This window comes from Stenella coeruleoalba, assembly GCF_951394435.1.
Source record: "Stenella coeruleoalba genome assembly, chromosome: 11".
In the NCBI taxonomy this organism is placed as follows: Eukaryota; Metazoa; Chordata; class Mammalia; order Artiodactyla; family Delphinidae; genus Stenella; species Stenella coeruleoalba.
This window is the reverse complement of record NC_137157.1, coordinates 42,728,362-42,743,980: the sequence shown is the minus strand read 5'-3', so window position 1 is coordinate 42,743,980 and position 15,619 is coordinate 42,728,362. Positions and strand designations below refer to the sequence as shown.

Below are 15,619 nucleotides of genomic sequence, written 5' to 3'. Positions count from 1 at the left end.
CATGACATGGATTCTGCCTACAGAACATGCAAATAGTGAGGAAAGGTCAGATTCGGGATATAATTTGAAGATGGAGCTTAACAACACCTGCTGACAGATTTAACTTTAGGGGTGAATGGAATAGAATAATCAAGAATGACACCTATGCCTTTAGTCTCAGCAACTGGATGAACATTGGTGCCATTAGACAGATAGGGAAGACTTGTGGAGGAGCAGAGCTTGAGAGAAGATCAAGTGTTTTGGTTCACATACATTTGGTGGAGTAATAAATGTGAGAAATGTGAATGAATCAAATGAGGGAGCTAGTCAGATGAAGGTCTAGGATGGGTTTTTAAGTAGTGGGAACTGCAGATATAAAGGCCCTGAGGCAGAAACGAGTCACAGTCCTGAAAGAAATCACCTTGTGAGAAAATAGGTGTGGAAAACGGGACAGAAGAGACTAAGGACTAAACCCTACATCACTACAGTATTTCAACTTCAGGCAAAGGAGCTAGCAAAGGAGTATAGAAAGAGACTAGTAAGGTAAGAGGGAAACTAGAACTGTACTGGTAGATTTTTAAAATAACATTTAGACTTATTTTCTCATCAGTCTCTATTATATATGAGGTGGCTCTCTTTCCATGATTTTCTGCATGCATAATAATTTATGATTCAATGATATATTATTGTGATCATTTTAGACATTTTGAATAGCAATTTAAATACGTAAAATGCAAACAATGCATATAACCCATTTCAAGTATGACAGTATGAAAAGCTATGACAAGTTCGCAATGTGCAGTGACAACCATATCATGTTCACTGCCTGGTCAACTGTGATTTTAAGATGCCATCAATGTTAAGATGCATCTCAATTTCAGAGGTGCTAAAATAAGAAAAGATGTACATCTTAGAATTATGAGGCACAGTACATTACTGAAAGAAAAGATTTACAGAACAATGTGTATCCTTACTATGAATGATAAAATAAGAACATGTTATCAATATATGAAATAGTATATTATTCACAGTTAAGTACAGCTTTCTAGTCTGTCTCATATTTTAAAATATTGGATGTGAACTGTGAAGCACTAAATTTGATTTCATGACCTAGTAATAGCTCATAACTTGCAGTTTGAAAAATAGTAATGCCAATTTAGAATATTCTATATAGATATTTGGCAACAAAGAAAAGGAAGGTGTGTAGGTGTGTAGAGTTGAGTGAAAGTTTTTGTTTTATGACTTTGGTTTCTAATGTATTTTTATAAGCTAAAGAAAGCCATCATAAATAGAGAGTGATAGAATATATTAGAACATATAAGAGATGGGGGAAGAATTGAAAAAGAAAGTTCTATCTGGAAAAAAAACAGGAGGAGAGAAGTATAAGAAGAGAAAATTAGAGAAATTCTTAATAGTAAATATTTTTCTTTCTTGCTCATGAGGGTTTAATCTATTTTATTGATCTCTCGAAAGAAAAGATTTAAGGGGTTATTTATCCTTTCTCATTCCTTTGTTTTGAGATATTTAATCTTCCAGGTACTTTTTAGGGAGAGGGGCTGTTATATGTTGCTGTTTTTATCAAAATATACTACATTCATTTATCTTTAATCCTACTTAATAGTGAAGATATTTACAGTTATATATTTTCCTTTGATTACAATTTTTACTAGACCTTAGGATCTCGTATGACATAGTCTCTTTCTCATTGCTTTCTATGTATTGTAATTTTAGGTCATTTAATAAATCATGTTTAGTACTTGATACATATTCATGATGGAAAAATCTATCCAAGGAGAAAATAATGTTCCCATCCTTGCCTTTCAGTTACTCTCTCCAAAATTTTATCCTAAAAGATATATTCTGTGCATACAGAAAAGTATATCTATCTTTGTGTATGTGTGTCTGGGTGCACAAATGTGTGCATTTCCATAATTCAAACAGGAGCGCACTACATTTCTTGTGATGTTCTTTAATTTTTTTACTTGATATGGACTGGAAGTCTTTCCATTTGAGTACGTGAAGAGTTTCCAAATTCTTTTTAAGAATTTCACAGTTTTTTTTTTTTAGTGGATGGACAAAAATTAATTTGAATAATCCTCTCCTTCTGATGGACGTTTAGGCTATTTTATTAATTTTATTTCAAGCAGTAATTATTCAGTTAGACATGTAATTCTGACATGAGTTAGTAGCTATAATATAAACGTATAGTCATGGAAACCCTAGGCCAAAGAGAATGTGTACTTTTAATTTGCATATATATTACTAAATATCTATTCATCATAGTCACGCCATTTTTTCTATTACAACTTTTTTTTATGTCGGCATATAAGAGGGGCTATATTTAAACTCCCTTGCTAAGATAATATATTTTCAAATATTTTTCTATTTACTACTATGAGTTATGTATATGTTTAATTTTCATCTTCTATTTTTCATGAGTTTAAGTATATTTTTTTATATTTTAGAATATGTGGATTTCATTTACTGGGACCTGAGGGTTCCTATACATTTACTGTTTTTCTCTTAAGTTGTTGGACTTTTTTTGTTTTTTAACTTGGAGGAGTGTCTTATGTACAAGAAAATTAGCTCTTTTATGTAATATAATTTACAAATATTTTCTAGTTTTATGTTTAACTTTTGACTTTATTTATAATGCAATTTATTTTTGCCAATAGAATTATTTTGTTTCATTGTAGAAAAAAATGTATCAGTACTTTTTTCATGGGTTTTGAGGTTTGTATCATACTTAGACAAGCCTTCCCCAAATATTATTATCTCACATTTTCTTCTAATGGTTCTTTATTTTTTTTTAACTTTTAAATTAATTTGATCCACTTTGATTCTGGACATTATGTAAGCTGGTATAAGAATTAGCCTCCTGCTTAAAGTAACTATAAAGACTGGGCAAAACATATAAAATAACTGTTTTTAGTCATTAGAAAACAACCAGTACAGTGCTATGATCCTTGCAAATAGAAAAGAGTACAGTGGGAACCCTATATGTGCCTTGGTTTTCTCTCTGTGAGCATCCTATTGTACAAACCATAGCCAAAGCAAGCAAAGATTGTGTATTTTCTGGGCAAAGGAGATATCAGTGTTGATTGATGTTAAGTAGTCTAGGATTTAGGACAGGATCCCAAAGAGGAGGGGGCTGCAGAGAAGGACCCCCAAACATCTGTGTACAATTTCTCTGCAAGTCCTTGGGCAGCTCCTAAGCTGCACTCCTCAAAGCGAGATTCTGGAAGGATTAGATAGGAACAGTTACTTGCAGGCTGAAGACCTGCACAGAGATTTCAGAAGCTGCACAGTGCTGAGAAGACAAAGCTGCAGTTTGGGCCTAGCCAAAATGGAGAGGTATTGACGAAAAGTCTGACCGAGCAGAACATTAAAATCCAAAAAATATGTACCTAATTTTATAAAAATTTCAAACTAATTAATGACTAAAGAAATACTATAGATAATAGCCAAAGAAAAATTGATATACTGGAAAATGTATGTGTGGAATATATGGCAGAGACAGTCCCCTTAATTTACAAAGAATTCATACAAATCAAAAAGAAAAAGAGAAACAACCCAAGAGAATAACGTGCAGAAGATATGAAGAAGTCATTTACCAAAAAGAAAAGAAAATGGTCATGAATCATATGAAAATGTATTCAGTCTCACTCATAATTGAAGCAATTCAGGTAAAAACAAAAATAAATGTTCACTTTCCACTCATCCATTTGAGAATATAGAAAAGCTTAACTGATACTCTGCGTTTGCAATAGGGCAATAAATTGATACAGTCTTTCTGGGTTCGGCAGTGTAACAAAATTTAAAATTATACTTACCATTTGATCTTGTAATCTCCTTATCAGGATTTTATCTTAGTAATATCTTCATGAAAGTTGGCCAAGATATACATACAAGGATACACATTGGAGCATGTTTTAATAGCATGAAACTGAAATTTAAAAAACCAACGACTCCAGTAATAGGGGACTAAGCAATTAATTTACTGCACATTATTGTGTAACCATTGGAAAAACTGGTGTACTTTTCTATGTACCAGTATGGAAAGGTCTCACTCGTTAGGTGAAAAAGTAAGATAAAAAACAATAATAAGTAAGAACAGGTCTTTTTGTTATAACAGTTACTATTACCAAAAAATGTAGTGATTCAAGATAAAAGTGGGAAATTTCAGTTTGGTGGGTACTGTGCTCCATTAGTCATTCAAAGACCCAGGTTTCTCCTATTTTGTTTCTTCACCATCCCCTGGGGCAGTGTCTTTGTCCACATGATCAAATCCAGGCCACAGACATAAGCTAGCTCAAGCTCATAGTAAGGGAAAAGAAACATGCTGGCAGCATGAGTACCAGGTGGGGAGTGGTGCACATCACTGCTACTGCCATTCCATTGGATATAAAATTAATCTCATGGCCACATCTAAGTTGCAGGAGAGGTTGGGAAATGTACTGAGACTAGCCATTAATATGCCAAGCTAAAATACTGTTATTTCAGTATTTCAAGAGATATTTAGATTGACAGCTAGCAGTCTCTATCACAAGCATGTAAGTACTGAGAATTTTTATGAAAAACTTTCTTCTGGAAGGAATCATAAGAAGTTGTTAACAGATGTTATCTCTGGAGAGACAGATGGAAAGTGGAAGATGGAGACATTTTTTCCCCTTTAAAGGTGCCCTTTTCTGCTTCCTCCTTTCTGTCATATACTTATAAATAATATATATGTATTACTTTTGTTTATCTTTTACATCAACAAGGGATGTCTGGATTGATATTGGAGACATATTTAAGACATTTCCAGAAGGTATAAATAACAAGATTTGCAGGTCATTGTATTAAGTAATCAGAGAGAGGAAGTAGTCAAGGAAGATTTTCAAATTTATGATCAGGCATGAATGGTATTGGCATTAACTGCAAAGGGGAACACTGAACATTTTGGGAGGGAAGATAATGAGTTCCACTTTGTACATAATGAATTGGAGTTGGCTGCGAAATACTCACTTCGAGATGTTTAGTAAGCAGGTTGTTATTTAGGTCAGAAGCTCATGAGTGAGGAATGACATAGAAGAAACATTTGGAGTGCCAGGAAACATAGGGTAATTTAAATCATGGGAATAGATGAGATTGCTTAGCAAGAGAGTATGGAATGAGAAGAGAATAGGACCTGTGGAATGTCATGCCAACATTTAAGGGCAGTTAGTGGAAGATAAGTGGGAGACCTAAGAAGAGTGGCCAGACAGGTAGAAGAAAAAGCAGAAGAGTATGGTATCAGGGAAGGTGTGGGGAAAGAATATTTTTAAAAGGAAAAACTCGTCCAAACTTTCAAATTCCAAGACGTCAAGCAAAGTCAGGACTTAAAAATATCAGATCTAAAGAGAAGTTCATTAATAAACATAGGAAAACTGCTTCTATGGAGTAGAGGAAACTGATGCCAGGTTGGAATGAATTGAGAACTGTTTTGTTGTTGTTTTTATTTTGTTTTGTTTTTAAAATGGGGAAGATGTGAGCATATTTAAATATTGACATGAAGAATCTAATACAAAATAAAAGTAATTCTTTATAAAGTATAAAGGCAGGGTATATGTAAAGATACAAGTCCCTGAGAAAACAGAAGGCTTTAAAAGAGAAAAAGGAAGGGTTTAAAAGAGATTAGGGCTAAAAAAAACTATACTTAAAAAAAAAAGCAGACAGAACCATAGGACAAATGGTAAAAGCAAAGCTATACAGACAAAATCACACAAAGAAGCATACACATACACACTCACAAATAGAGAAAAAGGAAAAAAAATATATAGATATATATATATATCATTGCTCCCAAAGTCCACCTCCTCAATTTGGGATAATTCGTTTTCTATTCATGTATTCCACAGATGCAGGGCACATCAAGTTGATTGTGGAGCTTTAATCCGCTGCTCCTGAGGCTACTGGGAGAGATTTCCCTTTCTCTTTGTTCGCACAGCTCCTGGGGCTCAGCTTTGGATTTGGCCCCGCCTCTGCCTGTAGGTCGCCTGAGGGCGTCTGTTCTTCGCTCAGACAGGACAGGGTTAAAGGAGCAGCTGATTCGGGGGCTCTGGCTCACTCAGGCCCGGGGGAGGGAGGGGCACGGAGTGCGGGGCGGGCCTGCGGCGGCAGAGGCCGACGTGACTTTGCACCAGCCTGAGGCGCGCCGTGCGTTCTTCCGGGGAAGTGGTCACTGAATCATGGGGTCCTGGCTGCACAGGCTCCCGGGAGGGGAGGTGTGGAGAGTGACCTGTGCTTGCACACAGGCTTCTTGGTGGCGGCAGCAGCAGCCTTAGCGTCTCATGCCCGTCTCTGGGGTCCGCGCTGATAACCGCGCCTCGCGCCCGTCTCTGGAGCTTGTTTAGGCGGTGCTCTTAATCCCCTCTCCTCGCGCACCAGGAAACAATGGTCTCTTGCCTCTTCGGCAGGTGCAGACTTTTCCCCGGACTCCCTCCCGGCTAGCTGTGGCGCACTAGACCCCTTCAGGCTGTGTTCACGCAGCCAACCCCAGTCCTCTCCCTGGGATCCGACCTCCGAAGTCCGAGCCTCAGCTCCCAGCCCGCCCGCCCCGGCGGGTGAACAGACAAGCCGCTCAGGCTGGTGGGTGCTGGTCGGCACCGATCCTCTGTGCGGGAATCTCACCGCTTTGCCCTCTGCACCTCTGTTGCTGCGCTCTTCTCCGTGGCTCCGAAGCTCCGCCGCTGCCTACCCCCCTCCCCACCCCGCCACCGTCTCCTCCAGTGAAGGGTCTTCCTAGTGTGTGGAAACCTTTCCTCCTTCTCAGCTCCCTCCCAGTGGTGCAGGGCCCATCCCTATTTTGTCTGTTTTTTCTTTTTTTCTTTTGCCCTACCCAGGTACGTGGGGAGTTTCTTGCCTTTTGGGAGGTCTGAGGTCTTCTTCCAGCGTTCAGCAGGTGTTCTGTAGGAGTTGTTCCACATGTAGATGTATTTCTGATGTATTTGTGGGGAGGAAGGGGAGCTCTACGGCTTACTCCTCTGCCATCTTGAAGGTCCCCCCAATGGAACAGGATAGAGAGCTCAGAGATAAACCCACGCACATATGGTCACCTTTCTTTGATAAAGGAGGCAAAAATATACAATGGAGAAAAGACAGCCTCTTCTATAAGTGGTGCTGGGAAAACTGGACAGCTACATGTAAATGAATGAAACTAGAACATTCCCTAACACCATACACAAAAATAAACTCAAAATGGATTAAAGACCTAAATGTAAGGCCAGACACTATAAAACTCTTGGAGGAAAACATAGGCAGAACACTCTATGACATAAATCACAGCAAGATCCTTTTTGACCCACCTTCTAGAGAAATGGAAACAAAAGCAAAAATAAACAAATGGAACCTAATCAAATTTAAAATCTTTTGAACAGAAAAGGAAACCATAAACAAGATGAAAAGACAACCCTCAGAATGGGAGAAAATATTTGCAAACAAAGCAACTGAGAAAGGATTAATCTCCAAAATATACAAATGGTTCATGCAGCTCAATATCAAAAAAACAAACAACCCAATCCAAAAATGGGCAGAAGACCTAAATAGACATTTCTCCAAAGAAGATATACAGATTGCCAACAAATACATGAAAGGATGCTCAACATCACGAATCATTAGAGAAATGCAAATCAAAACTACAGTGAGGTATCACCTCACACCAGTCAGAATGGCCATCATCAAAAAATCTACAAAGAATAAATGCTGGAGAGGGTGTGGAGAAAAGGGAACCCTCTTGCACTGTTGGTGGGAATGTAAATTGATACAGCCACTATGGAGACCAGTATGGAGGTTCCTTAAAAAACTAAAAATAGAACTACCATACGACCCAGCAATCCCACTACTGGGCATATACCATGAGAAAACCATAACTCAAAAAGACTCATGTACCACAGTATTCATTGCAGCTCTATTTACAATAGCCAGGACATGGAAGCAACCTAAGTGCCCATTGACATATGAATAGATAAAGAAGATGTGGCACATATATACAATGGAATATTACTCAGCCATAAAAAGAAATGAAATTGAGTTATTTGTAGTGAGGTGGATGGACCTAGACTCTGTCATACAGAGTGAAGTGAGTCAGAAAGAGAAAAAAAATACAATATGCTAACACATATATATGGAATCCAAAAAAAAAGAAAAAATGGTTCTCAAGAACCTAGGGGCAGGACAGGAATAAAGACTCAGATGGAGAGAATGGACTTGAGGATGCGGGGAGGGGGAAGGGTAAGCTGGGACGAAGTGAGAGTGGCATGGACATATATACACTACCAAATGTAAAATAGATAGCTAGTGGGAAGCAGCCGCATAGCACAGGGAGATCAGTTCGGTGCTTTGTGACCACCCAGAGTGGTGGGATAGGGAGGGTGGGAGGGAGACATAAGAGGGAGGAGATATGGGGATATATGTATACGTAGAGCTGATTCACTTTGTTATACAGCAGAAACTAATACAACACTGTAAAGCCATTATACTCCAATAAAGATGCTAAAAGAAAATGTAGGACCAACAACAACAACAAAAAAGTGCAAACAATTAATTATATGACTTTTGAACTTAAAAAAAAAGAGAGAGATTAGCCTTAGAAAGAATGAGGAGCAGTTCTTCAGTTGTATTAGAAAGGAAAGCGTAGGTATATTTGTCATATTTAGTGACAGAAAATTTCTCGAGTTCCAGTCTAATAGCTGTTATGATTCTCTGTGAAGTAGAATAGATCATGTCCTGAGAATAAAGGGAGAGACAGTGAAGCTGGAAGTTTGAGGACTGGGAAGATATGAAATAGTTATTATGGAACATGAGAGCGGAAGCTGAATAGAGAGAATGATAGAGATATTCTCTACCTAGTTTAATGATTTTCCTCCAGCAGCACCCAGCAGCCCTGAAGCAGGCATGGGACATGCAGACAGTAAGATTCCTTCACTTTTTCCTACACAGCGGTTTTGTCAGGTGGATGTAAAGGAAAATAGTGCAAGCGAGTTTCAAGGTTTTAGGTAGAGAACATGCAAAGTGATGGACCTAAGCTAGATTGAGAAAAGACAACACGATGGATAGGGAGAAAAATAGGAGAGAAAGTACACTGTGGAAACAGTGAAATTAATGGACAAGTGTGATGGGAGTGAATGAGTTAGGAACCTGGAAGGACAGGAGGTTGCAGTCAATGAGTGGAATGTGTGATTTGTGAGTTCAGAAGTAGAGCAGATTTAGGAGATAATAAGATGCAGAATGTGGCTACAAAAGTGACAGTTATGTAGCATTAGGAAGTTTTATGATGGTGAAGACATCCAATAACATAGAGACCAAGTTATTGGATGAATTATCCATTAGCATATTGTAATCCTCTAGGTCCCAAATTTGTAGACAATCGCACAATTTTGACTAAAAAGCAAAATGGTGAGCCAGATACCAAAGTGAATAAGGAGGCATAATCAGAAGGTAGATGGTATCTTGGGGAGGATTAGAGGATGGTACAACTACATAATATCAGCCTCAAGGAGCTTTATAGGTGTTTAACTGTGTTCCCTGGTCCTTTAGGTGCAAGATGTGGAAGTGAAGGGAGGAGATATGACCAACTGATTTTCACAGAAAGTGATATAAAGTGAGGTAGCTTTGCATATACAGGGATAATTTGAGGCAGAAAACAACAGGATCCATACCTTCCTTGACCTTGAATAGGTCCAAGAAGTAGTCATGGAGTTTTGGGCAAAGACAAATATATTAGATGAATCAGAAGAAGAGCCAGATAGAATCTCTAAAAGATAATCTTTGCTGCTTATTGCATGTATTTTTCTCTAGCTTATTGGGATAGATTCTTTAAGTCTACTTGGGAAATCTATAGATGTTTGGATATGAACCAGAAGCCAGCACTGTGATATTTCTCAGTGCCATATGGATGTAGTAAAAGTGAAAAGAGTTACTGTAGGTGGCCTAGTTATTCTGGTTGTATAATATGGAAAAATCAATATCTATTTGATGTACTCTGGCCATTGTTCCATGGACAATATACAGATTATATGAGTCTGCACATGGAGAATTTTGAAGAGAAGAATCTATCTACAAATTGTAATTCCTAGATTGTCAATCCATGGAGCTGGATTATCTCCTTCATGAACAAAGTGGCAGGCAATAAAAGTTTCCATCACCACCAGAATTGTGTTCTCATTCTGGAACAATGTAGATCTATTATAAAATTTGAATAATGGTTTTCTAATGGACTTTGGGTTGGGCATGGGAGTAGTTTACCCATTGGGCTACCCAGGTGACATGTCCTTATCTAGGGCCTGGACACATATCCTATAGGTGGCAATATAATGAAGATATGGCCAGATGCAAGTCTAAGAAAAGTTCCCGAGGACTATGTTCAGAGTCAGGACTTGGTCTCAGCGAACCCTTGGGCTGCTTCTCGGAAAAGGCAAATGCCTAAAGACAGAGAATATCATTTATTTCTTCAGGCACCACCAGGGCAGCTATGAAATTTCAAAGGACTTTGCTAGTTGTAGATACTTATCTGTTGTTTTCTCCTAATCCAGCCCAATAATTTCCAATTGCAGTTGTGGACTTGTACTGTAGATTCAGACTCAAGTTGCTTTAGGTTAAACTTTTTAGAAACTCAGAACAACAGGAAGATTAACATGGGAGAGTATTAGCTTGCCATTTCTGGCTACCTAATATAAACAGTTTTATAATGTTCATATCTTTGAAAAGGAGGGCCTGTTGTATTCTAGCACAATGTGAATTTATTTATTTTGATTAATTAATTCATGTATTTATTTATATATTTATTTGCCTTTCCAGAGTTATTCCAGGCCATGGTTATCAGACATTATGGTCATGGGATGATTAGCCTATGCTCCAGGTTTTTTTTTTCACATCTTTATTGGAGTATAAATGCTTTACAATGTTGTGTTAGTTTCTGCTGTACAGCAAAGTGAATCAGCTATATGTATACATATATCCTCATATCCCCTCCCTCTTGAGCCTCGCTCCCACCCTCCCTATCCCATCCCTCTAGGTTGTCACAAAGTACCAAGCCGATCTCCCCATGCTATGCAGCAGCTTCCCAGTAGCCATCCATTTTACATTTGGTAGTGTATATACGTCAATGCTACTCTCTCACTTCATCCCAGCTTCCCCTTCACCCCTGTGCCCTCAGGTCTGTTCTCTATGTCTGCGCCTTTATTCCTGCCCTGCCACTAGGTTCATCAGTACTGCATTTTAAAATTCCATATATATGCGTTAACATATGGTATTTGTTTTTCTCTTTCTGACTTACTTCATTCTGTATGACAGATTCTAGGTCCATCCACCTCACTGCAAATAACTCAATTTTGTTCCTTTCTATGGCTGAGTAATATTCCATTGTATATATGTGCCACATCTTCTTTATACAGTCATCTGTTGATGGACATTTAGGTTGCTTGCTCCAGGTTTTAAAGGCAGTCTGTATAGTGAGTAGCTTTCTGCATAGGTACAAGAACAGAGGTCCCCCACCCCAGGGATTTTAGAACAGTATAAGCTCTGCTTTTGAGTTGGAGGCATCTGTTTCAGTGATAAAGAATTAAGGCAGTAAAAGTAGACTACGGTATTAGGTAAAGGTGACTGGTTCAATTCTTGGATTTCTTGACGGCTAGTATTCTGGCTGGGATCCAAACAAAATTCATTTCCTTCTTGAAATGGTTTGATTGTGGAACAGTGAAATTAGAGAACGATATATGATCTGCAAATAACAATAGGTATCTGTATATCCTTGATGTACTTGAAAGCTTGCCATTTGAGGGTATCAGATACCTTATTGGGTATCATCAGAAACTTCTCATAAGATACAACTCAGAAATTTGATATTCACATTTTTGAATATGTATTTCTAAGGTTTGGCCATTCTTCTAGATGGCCCAGAGTGGCCTAACCAGGGACCTAAATGCCTAATGTTTGTTTTTATAGCTTGCAACTATACACTGAGTAAATAAGCAATCATGTTTAAATAACCACAATTAATGACCCTCTTCTCACTCAAAAATATATTTTCCCTATCTATCTTCTCTATCTTTCTTATTCAGATATTTTAAAATACGCTTCCCAATTCATATCTATTTTTGGGCCTCTTTTCCTAACTTACCTCTGGGCAATTGATGTAACAATTTTTAACTTCTCCCCTGTGCTCTGTACGATAGATTAAAACAACTTTGTAAAATCCCATTTACATTTATTTGCTTGTTTATATACTTATGTGTTTTTCATGTAGACCTCAAAATAATCCATGCAGCTGGGTATTTGTGCCAATAGGCATTTCAGGATTTTGCAAATGTTTCAGAAAACTAATATATCATTTATATATAGCTTTTTATATGTATGTGCCAATCAGGAAGCAATTAGTTGTAAAACATTCTATAACATCCATTTTTAAAGGAAATTTTTTATACAAAGTAAAATGAAAGAAGCTTTAAAACTCCCTCATATTTAAATTACAATACTTTAAAATTAATGGGAATTAGTTTCAGAAGAGAGTATTTCTGGGGGGAAAAAAGAGGGGGAAGATTACATCTGCAATTTAAGTACTTTTAAGTACTCCCTTAAGTCCATTTTTTAAATTAAATCGCCGTTATAAATTAATTAAAAATTGGTTAACCATATTATTTAAATAACATAAAATTTGAGACTTTTTCTAACAAAATGTTTTCTGCTTTTTTGTAGAGGATCTCTGTCAAGAAGTCCTTATCAACGAGGATTAATGTGTTCCCGATGTAGCATCTATGACAGATGCACAGATTTTCTATGCAGTAAGATAAAGAAAATAACTGAAACATGAAAAAAAATCCATAATGCATTGGATGACAAGAAAAAGAAGTGGTGAACACTAGTCTTTCATTGTCATGTTAATATTGTTCCTTTGTTCAGGATGGTATTGTTATATTATCAAAGGTGGTATCAAACAGTATCATCTTTAGATTTTTTTAAACTACACAACCTCTTCTGCCCTCTCTTACTATTATTCCTGCCCCTTAGTACATACTAGAATCTGAAAGAAGGAAAGAGAACTAACAATTATGCCCTGAAAAAGCTTCTCAGTTAATTCCTGAAATAGCGGCCTGTTTGAGAGTGGCTACTCGAAAGGATAGGATATTCCAAAACATTCAGAAAGAGGAAAGAAGTAAAGTAGCAAATATTTAATAGCCTTTTATTTTCATTTTTCCCCTAAACATCCAAAAGATAAAAGTAGAAAATATGTTTTATTAAATTTTTCTTTTAGTTTTTCTAAACATGAGAGCATATAATCCAAAAGTATAACTATGGCTGGAATATATGATGCTTAGAGGAATGTGGTAGGGGATAAAGTCAGACAGTGAGTAAGGGGCATATTAGGCTTTTATGTTAAAGAAACTAGTGAATAATTTCATTATAATGCCACTGCTGGAGTGACTCCACCGTAACATTTCTTCCCTTGCTTCATTTGAATCAAGATGCAAAACCTTGCTCTTCCTCTTCGCCTTTTCTTTCTCTTCCTGAAAATATCCAGACCTAAAGCCATTGGGTAGGTCAGAAAGAGGTAGGCATCCACACAGAGGGCATCCAGATGTGCCATGTTAGAACCTAAGCAAGAAGACAAGGGATTCATACATGATGTGGTAGGCATGGGGAAAGAGCCTAAGTAGGGTGAGAACAGTGTCCACATGGTATGGCCTTGTATGGGAAGTTAGAGCTCTCATGGAATGAGGTGAGTGTACCCGCATGAGGTCAGGCTTGGGGTATAAGATCAGGGTAAAGGGATGTCCATGCGGGAGTGGCTCACTATTTGGTGTCAGAGTCCAAGCAAAGTGAGGATAGAATCCACATGGGGTGGGAAGGAGAAGCCTGACATAGCGTAACACTTAAAATAATGTCAAAGATCCACCAGAAGTTCAGTTCATCTCCAAGGTGCCTGAGGAGTGATTTCTAAATTTTCCTCTAAGTGTACCATCATTGCAAGACAAAGCCCTGGTTGACATTGGGCTCTCTGTGGGTGAGACTGCATTTATTCTCCCACTCTCCTTTCTAGTGGAATCTGGGAATGATTGTTTGACCTTCTCTGCCCAGGTGAGCAGAGGAAGGGAAATTTATTTCCTGAAAAGTATTATGATAGCATTGGGCTAGATAGCAAAAACGAGGAATAGCAGGCTCTGTAGTCAACCTTGCCATCTAGGAAATGAAGAGCAACTGAAAGCTTCTGAAAATAAGAATTAAATGAATAAAGTGAGTAGATTCAGAAAATTAATTTTGAATGATCTTGGGGGGAAGTGGGGAGAAGAGAGATAAAAATAAGAGATGTTCTAACAGGACATTGCAAATTAACTATACTTCAATTTTTTAAAAAGAGAGATGTAGAATTCTAGAATGTCGAAGATGGAACAATCTTTGAAAGGCAGGAGTGGAGTGGCTTATATAAGTTGTCAGGATTTAGAGACAGAATTAGTACTAGAATCCACACCTCTTCCTCCTGTACTTCTGTGCTCTCTCTGGTAGACCAGGAGGACTTTTACTAAAAGAAAATATGTTGTACTTTACAATTGGCTACTGGTTGAAGGGGAGACATCAAAGATGAGAGCATGGTGCCTGAAAACTAGGAGAATGATATTATTATTGTTGAGAAACATATATTCTAGAAAAAGAAGAAATTCTATGTAACTTTATGAACTTTCTTTTTCTTTCTAGGTAATGCAGGTCGTGACCAAGCCATATGTATGTATTTTTGTCCTTTATTTCTTGAATGATTTTACTACTTTATGTGAAATCCAGCTTTCAATTACTTCTTTATTTACAGATTACCGATTTTGGTATCCAAGATGGGAAGTACCCCGGCCAATTGTGTGTGATCCACTGTGCATGCTTATTTTATTTCTCAGAATGCTGTGTTTTTCACTAAGTGCCGCAATTGTTTTGATAATACAGTCTTATTTTCCAAATATATTATTGGAAGAAGAGATAGTTTTTATCCCTGAGGTAACTGGGCCAGCAAAGGAGGAGGAAAACATAGAGAAAGAGGAAGAGGAGGAGGAGGAGGAGGAGGAGGAGGAGGAGGAGGAGGGGGAAGGGGAGGAGAAGGAGGAGGAGGAGGGGGAGGAGGAGGAGGGGGAGGAGGAGGATGAGAAGGAGGAGGAGGAGGAGGAGGAGGAGGAGGAGGAGGGGGAGGAGGAGGAGGGGGAGGAGGAGGAGGGGGAGGAGGAGAAGGAGGAGGAGGAGTAGGAGGGGGAGGAGGAGGGGAAGGAGGAGGGGAAGGAGGAGGGGAAGGAGGAGGGGGAGGGGGAGGAGGAGAAGAAGGACAGGAAAAAAGAGGAAGAGGAAGAGGAAGAGGAAAAGGTGGAAGAGGAGGTGAAGGGGTGAGATTTACCACTATCATAGGACAAAAATGTAATACAAAAAAGGCAAAAAAAATAAAATAATAAACACTGAAAAAAAACCCCACTGAGCTTTAACAAAAAAGAATATGCACAAACCACAACTGCAACACCTTTTATTTCCTTCTCTTCCCCATATTTATTCAACAAATTTAAATTTGAAAAACAAAGAAACAAACAAAAAGCATGTATTTTATAGTAAGTACTGTAAGGCAAGTTCTTGGACACTAAGAACAAATAAAGATGCGATG

The 15,619-nt window shown here is 38.0% G+C and overlaps 1 protein-coding gene across 1 annotated transcript in view; it reads left to right on the top strand.

Moving 5' to 3' along the window:
* GLIPR1L2 (GLIPR1 like 2) overlaps positions 1 to 15,216 on the top strand; it is a gene marked incomplete at its 3' end in the record, with an annotated part of 31,251 nt that extends 16,035 nt beyond the window's left edge. Inside the window, exons 4-6 of the mRNA XM_079937483.1 lie at positions 12,691 to 12,776; positions 14,686 to 14,712; positions 14,795 to 15,216. Of these exons, the coding sequence (XP_079793609.1) occupies positions 12,691 to 12,776; positions 14,686 to 14,712; positions 14,795 to 15,216 (535 nt within the window). The remainder of the gene's footprint in view (positions 1 to 12,690; positions 12,777 to 14,685; positions 14,713 to 14,794) is intronic.
* Between the last annotated feature and the right edge of the window lie 403 nt (positions 15,217 to 15,619).